The following is a 23,250-nucleotide window of genomic DNA, read 5'->3' on the forward strand; positions in this document are numbered from 1 at the left end:
TACCAAAATTTCTGCCTTAGTTTCCCACAAGAAAGTAAAGGCATGTCAGTTTATTGATAAGGATATATCTGTTGAAGTGTAGTTGGGAAGATAAGTTTTAATACAGCAAGATGTCATTATATTCTATAAAAAGCTTTGACCTGTTCTTGACTGTTCCTGATCTTTTAATAGCAACACATACAACTAAAAAAAAAAAACCCAAGCCTTCCTGGAGTTTCAAGGAAAGTGTTTTTAGTTCTGGTCTTATGCCATGTCAAACATCTTTTCTCCCTGCAGTTCAGAGGCAAAGTACCTCCTCCATGTGATCCTGTGTGCAAGATCATAGACTGGATTCTTGCTGTTTGGCACCAGCTGAACTCTTGCTTATCACGTCTAGGAGCACCTGAAGCACTGATGGGGCCAAAGCATTTCTTCTCCTGTCCTGTGGTTCCAGGGCACAGCCAAGCAACAGTCAAGTAAGATTTTTGTTTCCTGTTTGATGCTGTTCAGTACCAGCTAGATACTTACCACAAATGTAGTGGTTGTGTTTCTCCCAAAACCCCGCTGACTCCAGAACCTTAAAAAAATTTAATTGGAATTGTTGAAAGGTTTAAATTTCTGTTGACTATTTAGTTACTAGAAAGACAATTCTGAAGGATGCAAGTGGCAAAAGGGTGTCTAACACTGCACTAAAGTCAGTCTTCTTGAGATCTTTCATTTATTTTATGACACAGAGGTTAAAAGATTCAAGAAAAGTTGGTCAACTCTCCTTTTGAATTTTTATATAAAGGAAGTTTGGAGAATGATTTCTCACTCTTTTAAATATGTTGTATAATTAAAAAACATACATACATACAGTTTAGAGATATCTTAGTAAGTAGGGCAGTGTGGTGAGTTCAGTGCTGGTCAATAAGTTTAGTTAGTTTAGTATGTAAGTTTAGTTACACATACTGGCTAGGGCCAGTAACATTAAAAAATACTGAAAAATAATGGAAATTTTGGCTTTTCTTGCCTACAGTTGCATAAAAATATCATCACATTCCAACTCCATATGCTAGCAAAAGATAAAAGAAATTATTGTAGAATTTTAAATTATATTAATTTCACACTAAGATGTTTTTTGGCTGTATCAAAAAGATAATGAGCCTCTAATTAAGATTCAGACTTACTCAGAGCTGAAGTATAACTTTGATTTCTGGAGATGTGACATAACTTTTCTTACCACTCAGGTAACCCCCTCTACTCCTTCTCTGACCTGTTTCTCTTGTAATACTTTTTGCTGACCCTTCTTCCAGGAGCCTCTGCTTAACACATGAGGGAGGGGCCTTTGCCTAGCATGTGCAGAGGCTGTCTCATTTCATGTTCTGTCTGCAGATCTTGATATGTTGCTTGGTTTTTTTCCTTTTTATTCTCGACAAGTACAGATTAGATACTAATCTTCAGAGTAATTATCAAAGTCTAAATGTGGACATAAGATTGACTTGAAATTGTATGGGTACTGGGAAATTAAAAAAGAATAAAGCAGACCATGCATCTATCTCCCATCTTCCCTTTGAATCATGTCCTCTGAAATGTTTTAATAACTTATTTATTGCAGTGGCATTAATAGAGGACAGAAAAACTATTCTTTAGATATCTTAGTTATACATTTCTGAGTCATGATTTCTTCTCAGTGTAACTCTGACTGGTTTCACAGTGCTTTATTTTGAGTACAGCCCTAAAATGCCTTTTATTTTAGTCATATGCCAGCTGACTTTTCATTTTAATGTAGTTTTTGTCCCCTAATAAACAACTAAAAAGCACAGCTCCAGTGAGCTCTTACTGGGCACTTTTAGTTTAGCAGCATGATAGCTAACAGTATGGTCATGTAATTAATAACTTTTAATTAGCAGCTCACTGATTGCTGTTATTTCAGTCTAATTAACCACTCCTTTCCTCCTGCCCCTCCTCTCCACTGTGCTATTCTGCTGCTTTTTGCATTTTGTAAAGCTTCTCTGAGTCAGTCCAATTTATCAGGACAGCAGACAGCTATCTACAAATTGGGTTCACTCTGGGCTCAGTGTTAGCATGAGACAAGAGGAAGAAGCAGCAGCAGGGCAGGCAGAGAGCGTGTGACAGGAAATTGTTTCCTGCTGCGTGTTTCATGTAGCTTCACCTACTTTGGTGAGTAGAGTGAATAAATGAAGAAAATTTTAACTCCATTTTTTCTTGGTTTAGGGAACTGAAGATGATGTTCCAACAGGAATGACTCACTTTGCAGCCCTTTTTGAGGGGAGGGGTGTGTTTTACCTTTCCTAAGTATCAGCTATATCAAATAATGGGGGACTTGATCAAGATGAGCATAAACTTAAAATTGAATTTAAATACCAGGATGGAATTTTATTTAGAGAGCATGCCCATCCTCTGTTATTTGTTAGATTAGAATGGCCTCAATTAATTTTATCTTTGCAGTATTCATTTCTGATCATTTATACTGGCAGTATTGCAAAATGTTGAAAGCTGACATAGGCAGAAATTGAAAAGAGAGAGTTCTTTATGACTAAAATACAAGTAATTGTTTATTTTGGTAGCTTAGCTAGCAGAAACAGACTGTAACTATATGGAATAATATCTACAACATTATGCTAAGGAAGATTCAAGGTCCTTCAAGGATCATCTGCAATACACATTTTTCATTGTATTTTAACAACTGTACTAATTATTTTTCTAAGTAATGTAACTTTATCAAGCTTATAAAAGCACTTTGAGCATTTATGTATCATAAAAGCTCAATCTTATGCTTCACAACTGACAAAAAATATATCTTTCAAATAACTCATGCATTCTAACTTTTTTTTTAAAAAATGGGGAAAAAAACCCCAAAAGTCATCATAATATTTCAGGTAATGATGGCTTCAGTGTATCAACATGTCCAGCAAAATCATCCATTTAAGTCAAACAGACATTTTAGCCTTCATGTTTTCTGAATGGATTTCTGCAAAGCTGAACACAGCATGATAGCCTATAATTTCTTACAGACCTTTAATATAAACCATCTGACTCAATCTTACAATCTGCCTCCTGTAAGAGGGTATACAAATAAATAAAAAGAGTTGGAGTTGATCTAAAAAAAGATTGTCTTAGTGTCTGTTGTAGATGTGAGCTGAGCCCTAAGTCTGAAATTTCTAGCCTTTATCCCCAGAGAACTCCTATGTTATGAGAAACAGCATTTATTTTTCCCTTACAAAAATTTTTCACTTCTTTGCTAATACAACATAATGCCTCTCTCTTAAAAAAAGCAAAAGTCCCAGAAGACCCTTTAATCAAATTTTGAATTTAAAAATCAGACCCAGTCTCTAAACCAGACAATCTGGAATATGCACAGCATCCTGGAAACACAGTTCACCATAGATCAAATAAACAAAAGAGGAGTAAGAGCAAAGCAGCTCTGTGAATAGAAATATCTTGTAAACTGGACAAGTTTGGAAGTTGAAGAATACTGGAAGGGGTACAATCATAAGTGAATACCTCCTTTTTTCCATGCTGGCAGCAAATAGGCTAGGAATTAACACCTGCAAGCATGGAAATTTTACCATGCACTTTAAAAAAAATTTTTTAATATATATGAACATGCATCTTTCTGGGACATTTTTTAGCCTTAAATTGAAAAGAACGTTTTATAATCTTTATCTGAAGGAGGAAATGCATCAGGTGGTAATTTTGTCAAGGCAAGCTAAAGAAATTTACATCAAATAGTTTAATATAATCAACAAGTAAACCCTTCCTTAAATAAAATCAGTCCCTCTCTGAAATGGGATACTTCTTTAAAATGCAAAATCTAATATGTTACCAAAGTATAAAATAACAGCTTTTGATAATTGCTTTTGAAATTAAAGTATTGGTTTTGTACCACAGGTGGATGTCCAAGCTATGGAATGCTGTGATAGCTCCCAGAGTACAAGAAGCCATACTCTCCAGAGCCTCTGTGAAAAGATCATCTGTACCAGGACAAGCAATAGCCAAAAAAAGTCCTAGCCAAGGGCAACAGGCTGTTGTTAAAGCTGCTCTCAGTATCTTGCTGAATAAAGCTGTTTTGCATGGCTGTCCTCTACCCAGACCAGGTAAGAGTGAACTGTCTGAAAGCCAAGTAATTGTACATTGCTGAACTGGAGCTTTTAACTGCTTCCTTCCATTTTTAAAACTTCCACAAAACACAGCTGTACTTCTGAAGGGAGGTGGTGGGGTTAAAAGCATTTGCTGTCAGTTAACTAAGTAGTTGTCTAAGGTACTCCAAGAAGAACCATTTGCCACAATCAGTTCTTCTTAACACTGTTTTACTTTTGTTTCAGAGCTAGATAATTATATAGCAGATTTTAAGGGAGGAAGTTTTCCTTTATCTGTGGCTTCAAGCTACAAAAATTGCGGAAAGAAGAAAGGTGAGAATGCTTCTTGGAGAAAAGTGAGCACAAGTCCTCGCAAAAAGTCAGGCCATTTGTCCTCCCAGTCATGGAATAAGCAGGAGACAAATACTGAAGGTAAGTAAATAAAGCTTTTCATTTTCTGTTCTGAAATTTGTGGGGGGGTTAAATGGTGTAGATGCAAATCAAACATTTCTCCTACATAATGAATTTAAATTTTTCAATTAAATTGCACTTATATTGATGTTCACCACTAAAACATTCCCCCAGAAATTACTTCTTTGTGACTGTGAGGTGTCCTAAGTAAGTTTGGTTGTCCTAATGCCCTTTCTATTGCCTAATAATGAGGCAGACATTGACTCAGGTGGTGCAATTATAAGCAGTGGTTCCACCTCTGACTGTATGGAATGACACTGCATCAGTCTCTTCTCTAATACCAGATGAGAGAAAGCTTCATTACTTTATTGGTACCCCATAGATTTACTACATATTTACAGTATGCATACTTTTTTGAGTTTCCTTACACTTTATAATTTCACTACAATAATTACTACCAAGTGAATCCAGGCAGCAATAAATAAATACATTCCTCCCCAGATCATGCATCCCTTTTTCAGTCTTACTAGAAAAATTGAGTAGAATAATGTAGAAGCCATGCAGTGGAAGAAAGATACCTTTGGGTGTAAATTGAAGATTTTGAATTGTTTTTCACTTCAGTTGCAAAAAAAAATGTAAATAATGGTGTGTAGTCACAGATACTGTAAGATTTTTAATCATCTTCAGTATGTTGCTTGATAAAGAGGGCTTTGTATAAGTGAGTTTATGCATCTGTATAAATGTGGAAGTTATTAGTGGCTGATTCTTTTGAAAATTCTTTTCACCTCAAGATCATAAGTCATATAATAAGCAGTTTATTACACAGATAATGTATGGATTATTAGAGATAATGTATGGATATATTCAGAAGCAACATAATTCTTCTAAAAGAGACATATTTCTAGAAGGAAAACTTAGTATTATTGCAATTATTGTATATGATATAAAACCGAAAAACTTCCAGGGGGAAAAAAAACCCAAAGTACTTGCTTTCTGAAAATAAAGGTGACTACTTCAGAGGGAAGATTTAGGAAGAGAGAGAAGGATTACACACACACACACATATACATTTTAGGAGCAGTAAGATTCTAGCCTCAATTACCTCATATACAAAGAACCCAAACACTCGATGCTTGCTACTTCGCAGCACTAAAATGAGCTATTCATTTATTCAGCTCTTGTTCAGAAAGACGTCTGCTTTTTCTGACTGCAACTCTGATGCCCTGATTGCTAGTTCTCTGTTTGAATTGTGAATTTATCTAATCCTGCTAAGAGGATTTAAGAAATAATGAACATAACATGAAGTGGGATGGTTGATGTTGTATTTTGTACCTGAGAATTTTCTTAGAATCCAGTTAGTATCTGTGAATATAAGTTAAAAATGGAATAGTCAATTAAATTTAGTAATCTTCTGTTTGTAATCAAATGCTGTTGATGTTTTCAGTAAAGGTAAATTGTTTAATTTTATCTCATGAAGCAAATTTAAATATTTTCTTGTTGACAAGAAATTTCTCTTGGAAAGAACCAGTAAGGATTGTTCAAATGCCTAACACGGAAACCTCACGTCCTGTCTTTCACAAAAGCTTAGACAACCCAACCCCTATTTGCCATTTCAGCAGCTCCTTATGCTACCCTAAACACTTTCAAGGGATGTATTCTGATCTTTGACAGACCCTGCTGATGTAATTAGTTAGTAAATGGGAACACATTTTCCTTGTTTATCATAGATTTTAGAAAAAAGAAAACAACACACATGGTAACACACTAACAAGTCAATCTCTCTTTTGTGCAGGTATAAAATCTAAGACTGTGTTGCAACCAAACTGCAAGAAAAGAGCTTCTCTCACCACAAAGTAAGTTTTAATTTCTGGTATTTGTGACACTTTGTAAAAAATAAAGATGATGGCATTCTGTTGTAAAGCGGCACACTATAATTAATAGATCAGCAGTTTTTTTTGGTAATGGTTTGGTCCCATATCTGAAGAAAGGAAGTATTTTTTAATTTTCATTTCTGAGAGGAAATAAAATGTATATACTTTGGTATAATTTTAGAATCCATTTCTTTATTTGAAGCCTTGCAGCACTACATGTCTTTTTATGTAACAGAATAGTCTATGACTTAAGAAAATTATGTAACACTTACTCTGCCTTGAAAAGTTGACCGTATGCTTTTATCAACTGGAATTATATTTTAAAAACTCCTCTGGCTATTTCAGCTTGCTGAATGGCAATTCAAGATGGAACAGTACATGCATTTTAGTCCCACTGATACAGAATTTCCCTGAGAAAATGTATGAATTAGCTAGAGGGAACTGCATTTGAGACTTCACTTCAGTCTGAAACCTCAGTTCTACCTTATTCACAGGCACAGAGAAAATAGAATATTTATGCTTCCAGTACACCAGAGGTTTTTTTAAGTGTTTGGAATTATTTCCAAAAAGCAGAGTGGAATAAAATTGATTGCTGCATCTTAAAAAGAGAGGAGTGAGAAAAAACTAGAAAGAGGAATCCTTTGTTAGATTTTCAGAATAGAGAGAATTTGTATAGTAAGATCTATTATGAGATAATTATTGACAACTACTGCTGTCAAATGTTATTTTGGTTTTGTTTGTAGTAGTAAAGGTAATTTGGAAAAAAAATAGTATTTTTGAGGTGTCTATAATATTTATTTTTAAATTCTGTATAATAGCTTAATTTAAATGCTCTCTCTGATTGTTTGGGGTTTTTTTTAACCAGATCTTCAGAGAAGGATCATTTGAGAACATTAAATCTAGAGCAAAGGCTGTCTGTTGGTTCTGATGATGAAGTAGATCTTGTGCAGGAACTTCAAAGTATGTGTTCCAGCAAATCTGAGCCTGATATAAGCAAGGTAAACACAAGGCTTTTAAATAATTTACTACATTACCATATTCAGTTGTTTTTTATGTGTTTAAAATAAATTTTTTATTTACAAGCCCTGCTTGAACTGAAGAAAATTATTACATTATTTGGGAATAAGCCAAAGTCAACTAATATATGAGGGTAAATGTTGTGGTTTAACATACACTATTTTAAATTACACTTTCACCAATTTTTCATGTAAAGATTTTGTAATGAAGGATGAAATTTCTATGAAATCATAGAATAGCCTGAGTTGGAAGGGACGCACAAGGATCATTGAATCCAAAACCTGGCTCTGCACAGGATCACACCAAGAGTCACACCATGTGCCTGAGAGCATTGGCCAAATGCTTTTTGAACTGTCAGTGACCACTTTCCTGAGAACAGCCATCCCTGCATTACTGTTCCCTTGTTATGTTTGATGCTCTCATTTCTCCCAGTGGGAAACTCTTTTGTAGACTTAAAGACATAGAAAGTTTTCCCTAATATGCATTGAATATTTGGTTTGTTTAATACAATCCCATCAGCCTTCACAGAACTGGCTCAAAGCTCCTTTGCTCCATAGGCATGCCCCAAGCAAGAGGATGGATTGGTCTAGTTCTTTACCAGTGGCAAAAGAGGGTGAAGGATGCTTACAGGGCTCATAGTTTTGGGCTAAATTCTATCTTGTGGGTGTTTATGGGAGACATGTTGAGGCTGAGTGTGGAGCTGTGGATCTCTCATTTTTCCTTTTATACTGATGCCCTGCAGCTTTCCCTGTGGCTCAAGTTATTTATTCTTTTTCATCTTTCCTCCTAGCACAGCTGATGTGGATGGCTGTGACAGCAGGCTGTGTTCACACTGGAGCAGCTGTTCCACATCTTTTGAAACATGGATAGAGTCAGTCTCAGGCTATTGCCCAGTTAGGCTGTGCATGACATCCCCTAGGATTTCCCTGAACGGCGCTTCCATTACTTTTGCTTTATTAAGTATTCTGTTTATTCTTAGAAAACAACCAAGTTTTTATTAAAAAAATAAATATTGTGTTTGGGAAGATTTTTCAACCTGTTTATTGAAACCCTTTATTATAGTGTTTTGGTTTGGATTGTTTTTCCTAAAGTATTTACAGTACATGCATGAGTCACATGCACCAAGCTGGCAAGCTAATCACTAGTCAATTAACAGGGATTTACTGTAGCTGTCCTTAAAAGAATGGGATGTGCTTAAAGAAATGGTAACCAACTTAAAATTGTGTTTAATAACATGCAAAGTATAATTGCTTGTTGATGACAATTCAAGGAAATACGGGTTAGATAAGGAAGGAGATAGATGTCAACTCTTTTGTTCAGTTTCCTCACCATGGGTGGAACCATCCTTGGCTGGAATTTCTGTTGTTAATTCCCCAGATATCTAGTAGAGCCTTGCAGAAGTAAGGGTGCTGTTGCATGCTTTGTGTGATGTAATTTCAGGATGCCAACAGAAAAAGTACTTCTGCTCTTTAATTTGCCCTTTCACTCGAATATATTCCTGCTTCCTTCACTGGGTTGGGATTCAATACTTTTGCAGTTGCAGAATTCATTTGGATCAACTTGCCCCAGGATAAAATACCTAGTTTTCAGTGAGGACAGCATCTTGAGCATGCTCTGTCTGTTACTTTCTAGTCATGAAAAATAGAATAAAGGGAAGGAAAAATAGAAGGGAAGAAACATGGCAGGAGAAAGAGAAAACGATCATTCCTTTCTCTGATGTTCCTGGGGGCTGGGTAAAATTTCATGGGATACTACCCTTAAGCTCCACTGAGAAGTATTACTCTGGAAATTCATGTTTAATCTTCCTCTAATTGTAGTTGATATGAAATCTCCATCTCTCATCTTCTAAAAATGCACTCAAGAGTAAAGAAGGGATGTTTTAATTGTTCTTTGGATATTTATGGTATTGCATTGTACAGAAACAATGAAAATAAAATCAAGCCTCCAAAAATTGGCAAATGTAAACATAATCTCTGTGAATAACTAAAAAAATCACCATTTCCTTATCTTTCTTTAGATTGCAGATTCTAAGGACGAGTTACTGATGTTTAGTAGCTCCCAGAACATTCCTGTATTTTCAGCAAGTGGTACTAACCCAAATAAAACAACAGCACAAAAGGTAGGTGAAATGAGTTGTACAGGAGGATAGGAAAGGTGTCTTGAGTTTCTCCAAATCTGAATTTCTGATTGGATCCTAACAATTAGTGCCCTGTTTATTACAAGAAAAACCCTCATAATTCTTAGGAAACTTGCTAAACTACCGTGCCAAGTTTCTTTCATGTGTCTTAATAGAAGCTAAAGATTTATTAAAACAATGGATGTATTTGCTTTCAGTTTTGGCTTTCTACATAAAGCCATCTTCCCAGGCCAAGTATTTTTGACATTACAAGTTATTTTCATCAGATATGAAGAGAAATAAGACCTGGGTTTTTTGTTTCCTCTCAATTAATGTCATTTGGTAAGTTTGCAAAAGCACCACTTTTAAAATTCTTGATGTAAAATTGCTGGTTGCTCTGATGTCAAAGCTCTCATGGGCAAAAATATTGAAAAGACATGCTATTACCAAACTTTGTGAAGAATAGCATTTTTTACGGGTATTCAGTTCCTATTTTTGACCTAACTATTTGCTGAAATATACAGTCATCTTGCTATGTTATATATGTAAATAAACTTCGGTAACTTGAGAGTACTTTCAAGAGCGGGAAGATAAGATGAATATTATTGGAAGAGATAGTAAGTCTACTATCATCTTCTTTTCAGAAATTTTTATTAATGTTTGTGGGCGCTACCATCCCTACTAAATGAAAGATGAAATTATGTCCTGCTTGGAAAATTATGTTTTCTCTGTTGTTACATTTTGTTCCTTTTTTTTTTTTTGCTCTGTGTTCGTGAACATCAAGAGGGCTTCTGAGCTCAATTAATCTTAGCCAGGGCATAATCTGTGGTCTGTATTCCCTTACCAGGCCCTTTGCTGTGTTCCTTTGATATGGGTCTTTTGGAGGCCAATCCTCATGTTTTATCTGACTGCAGTAAATTGTTTTCTGGAGACACCATTTTCTGCTGACACAGTGAAATCCCTGAAACTGGATTAAGTAGCACACCTTAGCATTAAAAGAGCTGACTTTCACAGACCACCAAATATTCTGAATTGGAAGGGGCCCACAAGGATTTTTGAGTCCAGCTTTTGAGTGAATGACCCATACAAGGACTGAACCCACAACCTTGCTGTAATCAGCACCATGCTCTGACCAGCTGAGCCAGTCCCAGGGTCCCATGCATCAACAGCCTTGCAATCATTTTTATCCATATCCAAATATTCAGAAAGTTAGAGTACTTTCTGTAATTTTACTTTAAATCCATAGAATAGTCTCCACTAAAAGAAATAATTTTAACCTTGCAGATCCAAAAGTAGGTGTACTCCTTTTGAATATTTCTCTAAACACATTCAGGCATCCCAAATCAGAGCTTCACACACTAGTGATGCCTGGATAATTGGCTAAGTCAGTTTACCTACCAATTCCTACTGTACATTTCTCCTAGTGATTTTTTCCTTTAAAAATTCCTGCTAACAACAGAAAGCATTATTATATTGACTTGCAAGTAGACAAGCTTAGATACTTGGGAGGTTTGTGAAAAACTTGGTCAAAAGCTTTTATACAGAATATAAATAAAACATTTTTCTGTGAAGATGTTGGCTGAAATGAGGGAAACACAACCCAGCCATGTCAAATAGTGATACTTATTTATAGACAAAATGCTTTTTTTTTCCTTTATTTCTAGGATGGAGTGCGTCCTCTCAGCAGCAGTCAAATTGTGGAAAGCAGCAACAGTAAATCAAAGACAGAGTTGGGTGTTTCAAGAGTTAAATCTTTTCTTCCTGTTCCTAGAAGCAAAGTCACCCAGCCTTCTCAGAATACTAAAAAAAAGCAGCAGCAGTAATACAAGGCAAATAGAGGCAGATAATAACACAAAAAGAGAGATTTGGAATTTGCACAAAAAAAGAACAAATATAAAAATCCAATAAATAAACCTGCCTATCTTACAATTTTTGTGTTCATATAATCTCTATTGTGAAGAACCAAGTACTTAAATATGTAAATATTTTTTAAAAACAAACTGTTACCCTGTAATGTAAAGTTTGTACAGGACCACAGTTTTATTTCTATGTACATCAGCTAGAAATTATATTGATTTAAAGTTCAGAAATGGTCATTTTGCCTCCTTCATAGATGGTTGGGTTTTTTCTTCTTTTAATATGAAAATTACTTATTTAAATGATAATATTCAGGGGTACCTACCACAGGATTCTGTTTGTGTATATACTGTACATAAATATATTCTATTAAGTTCACATGTTAATCTGCATTCAGATGAGTTGCACAATCTATACAACAATGGCTTAAAGCTATTGTTCATGCATTTTAAGGACATTTTATCTTCACTTAATGAAAAATTAGTGAATGTGGCAATAACTGAAATGTTTGGAATTGCAGATCAATTACTTTCAGCTACAAGCCATATTAAATTCTTTGATTTCATCATCATCATCTGCCTGCTGAATTGTGATTTTGTTTTTCTCAAGCTTCTCTTCATCTAAAATGTAATGAATTTCCTTTATAACTTTCATCTCTTAAAAAAGGAAAGAGATTGAGAAATTAAAATGCAACAAAAGTTATTTTTCTCAGACTCTTAATCTTTGATAGAATTGAAGAAAATGTGATCATTTATTAACTTAGTTTTTCTTGTATACTGTAAAAACTTTTATATGCTTCATTAGTGTTTTAAAAGCATCTGAGAAATAAAAGTGTTTTACAGAAACAGATTTTACTGACAAGGAATTTGAGCAAAAGCTTAACTCTACAGTATTATCCAAGATAATGTAGTAGCAATGAGTTACTATGTAATTATCAATTTCTGTTGTGGATTTAAGATGTAATTGCTATAAAATGATACTTGAGTTGCAGTTAAAATTAACTCTTTGTCATTTTTCTCTCCACCACTGAGGTAGATCATGTTCCCATGAGGGACAGTTGCTATGCAGGGCATATTTCCCCAGCCTCTTTCTACAATAGTTGCAGTTACATCCTTGTGAATTGTAGGAATGTGGAAATGTGTGCTGTCAAGATAACTCACCTGTTAGGCAGGGGAAAGTGCAGACTTTTCTGGAGATCAGATTTAGATGCCTTCTGCTGGGTTAGTGGGAGATGATTTGGAGAATTTGGACAGTGATATGCCTCTAATATCCAAAAGAGCATTTTTCTCAAAATAAGCCTGGAGGAGGAAAGGATTAACTGTTTCCTAACACTTTGCCTTTGTATATAAAACAGTTATCCCAGACTCATGTCAATAAAATCTTTGTATGGCACATTGTCTTTCTTTCTCTGAGTTTGTGTGTGTGTGTTGGCTCTACAGATATTGAAGCAGAAGCTTATTTCTGAAATAATTTCCTGCACAATATATTTAGAAAGTACCTCGGTTTTAGGCAATTGCTGTTTCACTAAGACTTCAGTTTGCTGTGATATTAATGTGTAACCAAATACAGATCATTTCTCTAGAGATTGATTTTTACTTTTATTTTTTATTCATTTTTGTGCTGAAAAATGGATGCTGCTTTTGCTGGTGGTTCTTAGCAGAATGAGTCAGCTGCAAAGCACTGCAGGTCGGAGCAGTGAGTCTCAGCAAGTAGGATCCCTGATGTGCTGAAGCAGTGAGCAGTGATGTGGTAGCTTGTGTGAGAAGCTCAGGTATGGAATTCATGGCCAAGGAGGAACACAAGTGGAAGACACTATTTGTAAGGATCACATAAATTTCAACATTGGAATTTGTAATAATGTTGGTTGGTTTTTTTTTAAGAGCTATAAGAAAAGAAAAACCCTGAATGCTTCTAAGCCAGGTTTGTTCCGCATTTAAAATACACCTTGGAAATGTCACACTTTATTTAGATCAAGAGTTAACAGTGTGCTTCTGTGTGGGAAGATACTGGGCAGTGTCCCAAAGCATGCTTTGAGGTATATTTTAAAACTGCATATTGTCTGTGAGAGTAAAAACTAATCAGTACTGTACTGTGCATAAAAATCTGCAGAGGACAGAGTAACTTTGGTCATGGTGTGAAAGTTAGGTCTCTTGCTAAACTTAGCATTGCCTTTCAATGCCCACATTATCCTTCCTTTTCAGCCTGCTGTCCTAACTCTCCATCTGCATCTTTCACCTTTGTGACTTCTGTCTGCAGTCATTTTGTTTGTTTGTCAGTCAGTTCAACACAGTTTGTGATCTCCTGCAGCTTTTATCTCACAGTATCTTGTAGATCTCCTTAACTGGTGGTTCTCTTCTGCAGTAAGTGCTAGTCTCTCTTGTTTGACCACAGCAATTCCTGCCCTCAAAGAGTGAACACCACAAAACCGTGACACACTTTGCTGTGGGCATGCAGACTTCTCTGCTGGCTTATCACTTGGTTTGTGATAGCTTGTGCTGAAGCAAGGCCAGGCTCTGTTCATGAGCTTGGGGTTTTGCTCTTTTTTCAGGTTATTCCTGTGATGCTACAAACAGCACTCCTCATGAGTGACTTGTCATATCAGCTGCTCTCACTTTGGGTTTGTAATGGGCAAAATCCTTTCTCTTCCTTGCTTTCTGTGTCTCAAGCAGAGAGGATTGGAGTGTGCTGTGGTGGGCCACACCCATCCATGCTGCATCTGCTCCCAGCTATTACCCTATAACTTTGAAAAAGGTGAGTGAAGGGAGACCCCATCTCCATGGAGGAGTATCTCAGAAAGTATAGGGAAGCTTCTACAGGTGAATCCATTTGACAGGCCACTGGGGCAGTGAAAGACTTTTAATTTAGCCTTCATCCGACTACACTTCATTCTTTATACACGTCTCAATGTCTTCAACCAGAGAAACATGAAAGATACTCCTCATCCATCTACTCTGGTAAGTACTAAACATTCCAGCTCTTCACTTCAAGCCAGTCCTGAAAATAAAAGCTTTCAGCTTCTCTCCAATGGGTCTTATTTCTTGGCAAGAACATGCACTATGTTCCTTAGTTAATTCCTTAAGTTAATGTCTGAGTCTGTCGGACAATATTTGCCTTTTTTTTTGGGTTGCTGAGCATGAACTCCAAAATTGAAACTATGAAGAAATCTCCATCATTCAGCAAAGGCAGCAACATTCATCAGCAACAGCAGAACCAGCAGGCCTGAGGCACATCTCTTCCTGTGATACAGCTCAAGTGATTTACAAAAGACATCCAAAACCCTCCAAATTTCCAGTAGAACTGGAGAAGCAAAACAGCCTCTGATGGTGGAAGATGCTTGAAGAAAGGATGAAGGATCACTGTCTTGGTCGTAACTCTGGCCAAAGTGATATTTATGGTGATCAAAGCATAGGTAAGAGACTTGAGAATTACTAAGTGGGCTGTTCTTCAAGAGACTTGAAGAAGTGACTTTAAGGGAGCCCAAGGTATGGTGGTACTAGGCTGTTGTATCACTCAGAAACCTCTGGCTGCATTTTACAAGGGTTGTATTTTGAGGATGAAGTGAGCCCTGGGGAATGAACTTAGTATAAATATTGTTTATCCTAGGAACAGGAAATTGGTTTTAGAGAACCAATTGGTTCTCTAAAACAAACCAATTATACCAATTATACCAATTTATACAAACCAATGGGGGTTTGTAAAGGAAACTTATTACTGTATTGCATTGTATTGCCTAATTTGCAAGATGTTTTTAGACAGCAACTAATGGTCCATTAGTGAACAATTGTACGTCAGTTCTAAAGTGGTGTGGGGTTTTTTCCAAATGTTAAATCATAGCCAAGTAATTATAGACCTAAAATACCAAATCTATAATAGAGAAATTTAGAAAATAATCACCATTTTTTAAGTAAATAAAATGGAACAAATTATGTAGTTTTGAAATTATTATACAGGAAAATGCTTTAAAAGGCCTGAAATTACTAAGAAATAACTTAAGCCTGTTGGTTAAACTGAGGAGATAGAATTCAAAAAGTATAGATGCCATCAGGTGTTTAGCAGCACTGATGTGACAGCCTAAGAGATTTGAGGCTTATGGAACTGGAGGAGGTGGATTGTAAGAAAGGCTTTGGAAATGGATATTGAATGAATAAAGCACAGCTGGTAAAACACCAGTTAAGCAACTGAAAACAAAGTTGTTTGTTGGACTAGCAGGCTTGTTTGACTCCAGTGAGATACTGAGCAGTTCCCGCTAATGACAATTGTCAAGCTACTTTGTGTAGTTATTTTGTATATAAGATTTATGAAAATGGAGAAGTGTGCATAGTTCAAGTTTGTTTAGGCTATCCTTGCTTAGCCTTTGCTCTCCCAAGAGCTTCTTAGTGCTGTACTAGCAGCATAGCCACCCTTCTCCACTGTACTTAAGGGCAGCTACAGAATCTCTTTTCAACATTTTTTGTTAGCAGGCTGCAAAATTAAATCTCCACGTGTAGTATTACAGTCAGCATGCTCTTCTCTTTGGCTGTGTGTTGCACACACCCACATTTCTGCATAGGTGGTTTTAATGACAAAGTGCTGTGGTAAGAGTCTGTTCTGTTTTATCAAATGCATGCAAAGCAAAACACATGAGAAGAAAAATTCCCTTAAGTAATGCTCAGCCTGTGTTTATGAAGGTCATTGTTTGTTCTTCCACTGTTTATGGCCTCATTTACTTCTTTTTTATTTTCTCCTTTCCCTCTTGTGCTCCATTTTCCATCACGAACAGCATGTGCAACTTCCCAGATTAGTTCCAGGCAAACATCCCTGGGAGCTGTCACCCCTGACAGAAAGTACAACACTCCCTCTAGAAGGTAACGTGCTCTTCTCAACCTCTGTTGGGAAGGAGGGGCTGTGTCGTCCTCATGGAGGCTCGTACTAACTTACCTCCTGCTCCAGCCTGAACTCCAAAGGAGCTGAAGCAGTGGTCTGGGACTGAAAGAAATAGCACACTCTTCTTTCAGTTGCCCTGAGAGGGCAGCATCTTGCCTGGGCTCTTTGGGACTGGCAGTGTGATGGTGGTAGCTGGGCATTGATGGCAGAAGCTGTTTTGGTGAGTGTTGTAGCCCAGGGTGGAGGCAATCAGTCAACAGATCTACTTTTTCCTTCAAAGTCCTCCTTCTGAATGTTTGTATCAGCAGCTTCCATATGTCCCATCCGCTACATGTTCCTGCTGTATTTATCTTTTTCTTTCCTGAAATGTGCCCTCTGCTGAATCCAGCTTACCTACCACCTTCTAACTCTGGCAACCACACAAAACATGAACAGTTTCACATGCTCTGAAGCATGCACTAGTTCAAATGACAGTTGTTCTTTTCTGCTGATCTTTCTGATCATCTTGTTTATTTAGATTATAAACTCCCCCACTTGGTGTGTCTGCTGTAACTCTGAGTAACATCCTGAACAAGAGCGACCCTTGGCACACCTCCTTGGACTTGGCCACACTTCAGCAGCCCTGGCCTCCCAGCCAGCCTTGGCCACGTACTCTGTAAAGACTTGTGCAAATGGAGAGCTGACTATGTCAGAAAAGGGACAAACGGTGTGAGGTGAACAGTTTGAGGGGATAAGGGGAGTGGAGATGGGATTCAAAAGTGATGATACTTCAATGCACAGCTGGTTTTCCATTGTTGTAAATCAAGCAGAGCTTAGTGGCAAAAAAAAGGTGACATGGCAAAATTGAGACCAAACGGTAACCCAGAATGCTCTGTGAGCAAGAGGCATTGCTTTGTGGAGAAAATCAGGCGTCGCAAGGTGTCCCCCACGGAAAGAAAGGAAAGAGACCCAGGTAAGTGCTAGAAGATAGACAAGCATAAAAGTACAGTATGAGGGACAGCGCAGGGGAAAAAAAAGCCTAATACTTGCAAAGGAAATGTGTAATGAAGGCCAGAAAATATACAGTGGGGGAAAGAGCTGGAGGGAAACCAGCGTGACACAGAGTGAGCAGCTCCAGAGTGAGCGCCAGGGCCTGCGGGCTCCGCTGGGCCCGGCGGCGCCCTGCGCAGCACCAGCGCCCAGGCCAGCTGCTGCTCCGGGACGCCTGAAGGAGTCAGTCCAAGGCCGAAGGAGTCAGTCCAAGGCTGAAGGAGTCAGTCCAAGGCCGAAGGAGTCAGTCCAAGGCCGAAGGAGTCAGTCCAAGGCCGAAGGAGTCAGTCCAAGGCCGAAGGAGTTAGTCTTGCCTGTGCAGCTCTCGGCGGAGCGCTGAGGGGGCCGGGCCGAGCGCAGGCCGCTCGAGGCCCGCAGCACCACCTAGTGCCGCCCGGGCAGCGCCGGCAGCCCGCGGCGAGGAGAGAGCGCAGCTGCTGAAAATTACCGCCCTGCTTTTGGTGGGCAGCAATGGCTGACGTGGAAACAGCAGAACCGGTCCACAGTGCTTGTCCCATTAAGGGAGGGGGCTGTAATGTGTCATACAGGCAGTTTCTCTTTTTAAAAATTTATTTAAAGAAAAAAATAATCTAAAACACCTGTATATCACTAGAATACTTTAGTGCACAAAGACAGCATTGGACAGTACCTGGCCAAACTCTGGGGCTGCCCTCGTTTTCAACAGCTCTAGCATAATGAGACATCAAAGTCTAGTAGCAAAATACCCCTGCAACAATCCAAATATAAAACTTTTTGTACAAATATATTTTTCTTCATAGTACATAATCACTCTTAAAATACATCATTTCCTTAGCAAAAGTTTGCAACAATATTAAAATAAATAAAATATCCTAGAGAACATCCAGTTCCATAATAAAACTGCAAACCAGAAGAGTATAAAAATTAATTTCATTATTAAAGTCTACTTCAGAGAGGTTTCGTCCCCTTTTTTTTTTTTTTTTCGTTAGGTCAAAGTAGAACACATATAAAGATGTCAGACCTATACTGACTATTACAGATCCACTGCCCGGAGTCCCTCCTTTTGCTAGATACAGATGTCAGCCTGCACTCATCCAGTTGTGAGTGTGTGCAGGGTCAGGTTAACAGTCTCCTAGGTTTTAAGAGGAAATGCCAATTTTCCCTTAACTGTGGAGACATGACAGATGTTGATTGGCTTCCAAGACAATATCCTCTCTTCCTTCATTTTCACCTATGCATGTGGCATTTGGCCTTTCCTGCTAAGCTGAAATTACAGTCGCTGCATGGAAAACAAAGAGGAGGAAGTTTTCTGTGTGCCTTGCTGATATCGTCCCTTAATTCTGTTGCAGGAAGTGAATCCACAGAAGTTTTTTACATACTGATTTTTCTATTTTCCACCCAGATTTGATTTTTTTTTTTTCACATTCTTCCTGCTGTCTAGTCCTCTCACCCCAGCAAGAACATTTCTAAAAGTTTTCTGAAACAATTATGTCAGGCTAGGCAGGTTACTTCTGCTTGCCATCTCGTTTGTATGCAATCAGAGCAGCTTTCCAAAGGAAATCTGGTTTCACCACTGTAAGTGGCAAAACCTCAAAGAATGTGCTAACTTGCACACGATTAACCACAGAAGGGAAGTAATTCCCACACGCTCATGCGGCCGCTTCAGTAAACACCTCCTGGAAGGCTGAATTTGTGCATGGCTGAGGCAGCTTCAGAAGTGCTGGTCCTGTCATGATGGGCACTGCTGACCATTCACTCCACAAAGGTCTCTGCACAGCATCTCACAGTCTTGTCTCCTGCACTTCTTCCTCCGTCTCCTCCTGCAAGGCAGTGATTTGGGGCCGGGGTTTACGTTTGCTGGAGTTTCTGTGGTGTGCTGGCAGTAGCTTAAGGCGCTCAGCGTGACTGATGGCCTGCCTGAAGGAGCTCTTCTCGTTCAGCAGCTTCTGAATGGATTCGTACTGCCTCAGTTTATTGTCCTCAATTACCTGGAGAAACATCACTCCGTTAGATGAGCAGTGCTGACAGAATTCAGCTAATGCAACTAATGGAGCAGGGGAGACATGAAGACATGGCAAACATCTTCTAACAGAAAAAGCCCAAATTGCAATTGCTAATTTCTAGTCTGCAGTTTCTAATTAAAACCACAAAAACATGCATTCAAATTTGAACATGTAGAAAAGGTGTCTATTGCCCAAATTACAAAGTGTTACTGCACTGGCACTTTGTAATTTGGTTTTACCTCTGAGTCCCTTTATTGAAGTCTCCCAGTACCTTGGCATTTCCCTGGCACTGCTAGACCGCCCAGTTAAGGAAGCATTAATTTTTCTATCACAAGCAAAGAGAAAAGGCTGCCAGCAAGGTGCCAGCCTTTCTTTGCTTTCTTCTCACTAAACAAGGAAGCACTGCTCAGCTCTGTTTGAAGGAGACAAGACGTTTACCCAGTAGGGTTGTGCCAGTCTCCCTGTCAGACAGGAGCCAAGGAAAAATCAGGCTCCTTCACTGGCACTGCAATGTCAGCACATCTCTGGCACAGGTCTGACGGGAGAGAATTTTTAGCATCTCTAGTGCTAAAATGTGGTCTGGAGGCTGGGAAGCAAGGCTGAGTCCAGCACACACCGAGGGGCAGCACATCCAAAAGGATGTACAACATGCCTACTGACTAGCCTGCTTTAACTCCAGGCACTGCTCCTCCTGCTGTGCTAATGCACCAATCAAATAGACATCAAAACCGTGTTTCACTCTGCTAATAAAATTTAGATGCCCCTCTCACAGAAGAGTGAAAAAAAATACAGAGAGAAGAACCTTATTTTTAAGAACAATTTACATAACTTGCTTTTTCTTTACTAACCATTTTTATGTAACAAAGGAAATACTCCAGGACTCTAGTAATTTGTCCCCTTGATTACACATGAAAGGAATGTTTACATGGCTTGTTGAAAGAAATCAGCAATTCTGATCATCACATACTAGGAAACTCCTCTTTCCCAGGCAGTCTCTTATTGCTCAAGTGCAGCAGGTTATGCATTTGCAATTGTAAAACTCTGTGAGATGCTGAGATTTTTCTGAATCTCCTGAGCCAATCAAAAATATAAGGCACCTAGATCAGCAGCTGGATAGCCTACACAACTTTCCTTCTGGTTGAAACTTTCCTTCTTGCTCCTCCAGAACATGACCCAGCTCATCTGAACACAGATGTCTGTCACAGATCAGGTGAAGGAGCAAACAGGAACCTGCTGCAGTTCTGCCAGTGGGTACATTGCTCAACCGCCCTGAATGACCCCCATCAATCCAGAAAACATCATCATTTCCACTTGGTGTGTTTTGCATGTTCATCAAATGTGGTCAGAGAGCAGTAAGTGATCCTATGAGAAATGCTCACCAAAAATCTCTGGCATTCCAGCATCGCCTCCAGCCTGTGCTCGGAGAGTATCACCGTGCAGTTGGCAAACGCGTGCTTCAGGGTCTTCCTGATCACTTGGGAGGTTCTGAAAGGCAGACAAACAATGCAATGTGCACACCCATAACTGCACAGGCCCTTAGCACACACAGCCATAGAGTAAGGGTTGTAACCAGGCTTCCCTGACCCAGAATTACCAACATGCATTACTGAAATTAGCTTTAGTAATAGGCCAGACAAGTTACAAAAGATCTCTTTAGATGGTGCTGCCTCATGGGTTTTCTTATTCCATATTAGAAAACAGAACAAATGAACAAAACATACACAGGGTCCAGGTGAGCACTTGGTTCATCAAGCAGCAAGATTTTAGCTTTGCTGAGAACTGACCGGGCAAGGCACATCAGCTGTTTGTGGCCATGACTGAGGACACAGCCTCCATCCACAAGAACAAAATCAAGCTTGCCTGGAAATTGCTCTATTACAGACTTCAGCCCAACCTGCCAGAGAAATAAAAGGACACAAAAAGTTAGCAAGACATAATTGCTGGTGACTGTGGTAATCATTTATGTCATTGTAAATGCTACAAAAAGGGAATTTTGAAAGGAAAATAGGCCTCTTTGGTTACTAGGAGTTTAAAAATAAATGACCAAAATTTTTATGCTACATTATAGCAACAGAACATAACACCAGTCACCATGGCCACTGTCTCTACAGCTCTGACAGTGTTTCCAGGTGCTCCTTTTGCTGCCCCAAATGTCTTGTGCATTTTGTTTGTACTAAAGGCACGAGGGGCTTCCCTCTGGCACTGGTGACAAAGTTTTGAGAGTGTGCCCATGCCGAGTGAAGCTGCTGCCTTTGGACCAGAAATCAGAGTCCAGCCCGGGAGATGTTTTCTGACTGTTTCTTCCAGTGCTCCTGCTTACTGTCCCTGGGATATTTACACCTCCAAGCAATGCTTTCCATCTTCCAAACCAACTGTGGTCCTTGGCATTATCAGCCGAGTTTCAGAGACATTTTTACAAAATACGAAAGCTAGGAAATATATGTGAGTGTCATGGCTCTATAAAACACTATAAAAATGTAATGAAAGTCCAGAAATTTATAAAGGCCACCTCCCTTGAATTTTTAAAATATTACTGATCTGCAAATAATTTTCATCCCAAGGAAAACAAAAAATTGGAATTCCTACAAAGTGTTTTCACTTTGCATGGAAACAGTATTAAACTGTGGGGTATAGGTATATGTGTTGTGCTTCTGAAAAACTTGTGCTTTAAATTTTATACAAATTAAGGTCAGTGTTTTGTTCCTCTATCTCTTTTGAATACACATTGTGTCCTTAATGAAATTTTGCATTCAATGGATGGAAAAGGTCCTTTCTTCTTAAAACTGCACAAGGTCTCTCCATAGGTTTCAGACAGCTGACTGGAGAAGTAAGACTTGAGCTTACAAGTCTGACAGATTCAGGTGCTGAAATATGGAGGCAATAAAAAATGCAACAGCAGGCAAGGCCTTGTTCTCTGCAGTTGATTGCAAGGAGTGTAAAAAGCTGAGGCTGATCTCAGAAGGATCCTCTAAATCCTCAGCAGTCAACATGGGTCTGGAATAAGCTGACAGCTCATTTCTGTGCCGTGCTCCCAAAGTTACACTGACTCACTGCCGAGCCAGACTTCAAGAGCATGAACTTGGTAAACAATCCAATCACTCCTAGTAAAAAGCATTACAGCTCTTTCTTTTTTTATTTGCTTTGCATTCTTGCCTGTGCAATGAAAACCCCAGTATCAAATACAGATTTGCCCAACTCCTTAATGATAAACACTTCAAAATAATTTTTTTCCCCGCCATTGTAAACAAGGCTTAGCTCTTTAAAATCCCAAGCTCAATTCAAACACACAGTGGAAACAATCCTCCAAAGCAGAAGAGCTTATTTTCTTCAAGAAAGAGGATATTGATCCACACTGAATTTTTTCCAGAGCCTTAGAGAAGCAGAGAAACTGCACTGAGTAAGCTGTTGCCTCCACTAGGGCTGTCTGAAAAGCTGCTGTCTCACCATCTAAACAAAAAAGTCATGATATTTTCATTTGACAGTAAATTACTCACAGAACCTGTCTGCCTTCCTCTTTTCCAAATATAAGGAAGAAATTAGAAAAACCCAAGAAAGAAAGCAGAGTTAACCTCCTGGATGGAAAAGGAGGAAGCTTTCAGATTAAGTCCCACACCTGTAAGCATTTTTTGATACTTGAGACTTGTGATGAAGGAAAGTGGCACCAAAGTATGGCTAGATCTGTATCAATTAGGTCATCTGTACCTTGGGAAAAGGTACCCACTTTCTGGGCTGCGGTCCCTTCCCTCCTGTGTGCTCACCTGACTCTTCCTGGGCATTACAGACACCTCTGCAGCCCACGAAGCACTGTCAGAGCCAAGAGGTGGCACCTGACAACTGCAACGTGTGGCACCAGTGCAACATGGAAACAGAATCTGACCCCTAAGCTTGGGAATTAGAAAAAAAGTTGTTGTTGAACCCTCAATAAAATATTAGAAGACAACCTTCAGGTTTGGAATTCTAACATTCCATGACTCTTATTTTCCATGGCACAGGAAGGTCCATGACACGAGTAGAACAAAAGCCTGAATGCCTTGTCACAGAGA

The 23,250-nt window shown here is 38.6% G+C and overlaps 2 protein-coding genes across 4 annotated transcripts in view; one reads left to right on the plus strand and one right to left on the minus strand.

The window, feature by feature from the left end:
• CTTNBP2 (cortactin binding protein 2) overlaps positions 1–12,725 on the plus strand; it is a 75,245-nt gene extending 62,520 nt beyond the window's left edge. Inside the window, exons 17-23 of one of the 2 annotated variants that reach the window (XM_064422315.1) lie at positions 277–455; positions 3,874–4,079; positions 4,308–4,493; positions 6,265–6,325; positions 7,209–7,341; positions 9,378–9,479; positions 11,141–12,725. In XM_064422315.1, the coding sequence (XP_064278385.1) occupies positions 277–455; positions 3,874–4,079; positions 4,308–4,493; positions 6,265–6,325; positions 7,209–7,341; positions 9,378–9,479; positions 11,141–11,299 (1,026 nt within the window). In that variant the 3' untranslated portion in view covers positions 11,300–12,725. Of the gene's footprint in view, positions 1–276; positions 456–3,873; positions 4,080–4,307; positions 4,494–6,264; positions 6,326–7,208; positions 7,342–7,426; positions 9,324–9,377; positions 9,480–11,140 lie in introns of those variants that run through there. The other variant, XM_064422316.1, reaches the window with a different exon arrangement.
• Positions 12,726–18,546: 5,821 nt separating this feature from the next.
• CFTR (CF transmembrane conductance regulator) overlaps positions 18,547–23,250 on the minus strand; it is an 86,990-nt gene continuing 82,286 nt past the window's right edge. For both annotated transcript variants that reach the window (XM_064422318.1, XM_064422317.1), the window contains exons 25-27: positions 20,929–21,101; positions 20,587–20,692; positions 18,547–19,192 (exon numbers count right to left, since the gene is read on the minus strand). In XM_064422318.1, coding sequence (XP_064278388.1) covers positions 18,986–19,192; positions 20,587–20,692; positions 20,929–21,101 — 486 coding nt within the window. In that variant the 3' untranslated portion in view covers positions 18,547–18,985. The remainder of the gene's footprint in view (positions 19,193–20,586; positions 20,693–20,928; positions 21,102–23,250) is intronic.

Source organism: Passer domesticus, chromosome 5 (assembly GCF_036417665.1).
Source record: "Passer domesticus isolate bPasDom1 chromosome 5, bPasDom1.hap1, whole genome shotgun sequence".
Classification (NCBI taxonomy): Eukaryota; Metazoa; Chordata; class Aves; order Passeriformes; family Passeridae; genus Passer; species Passer domesticus.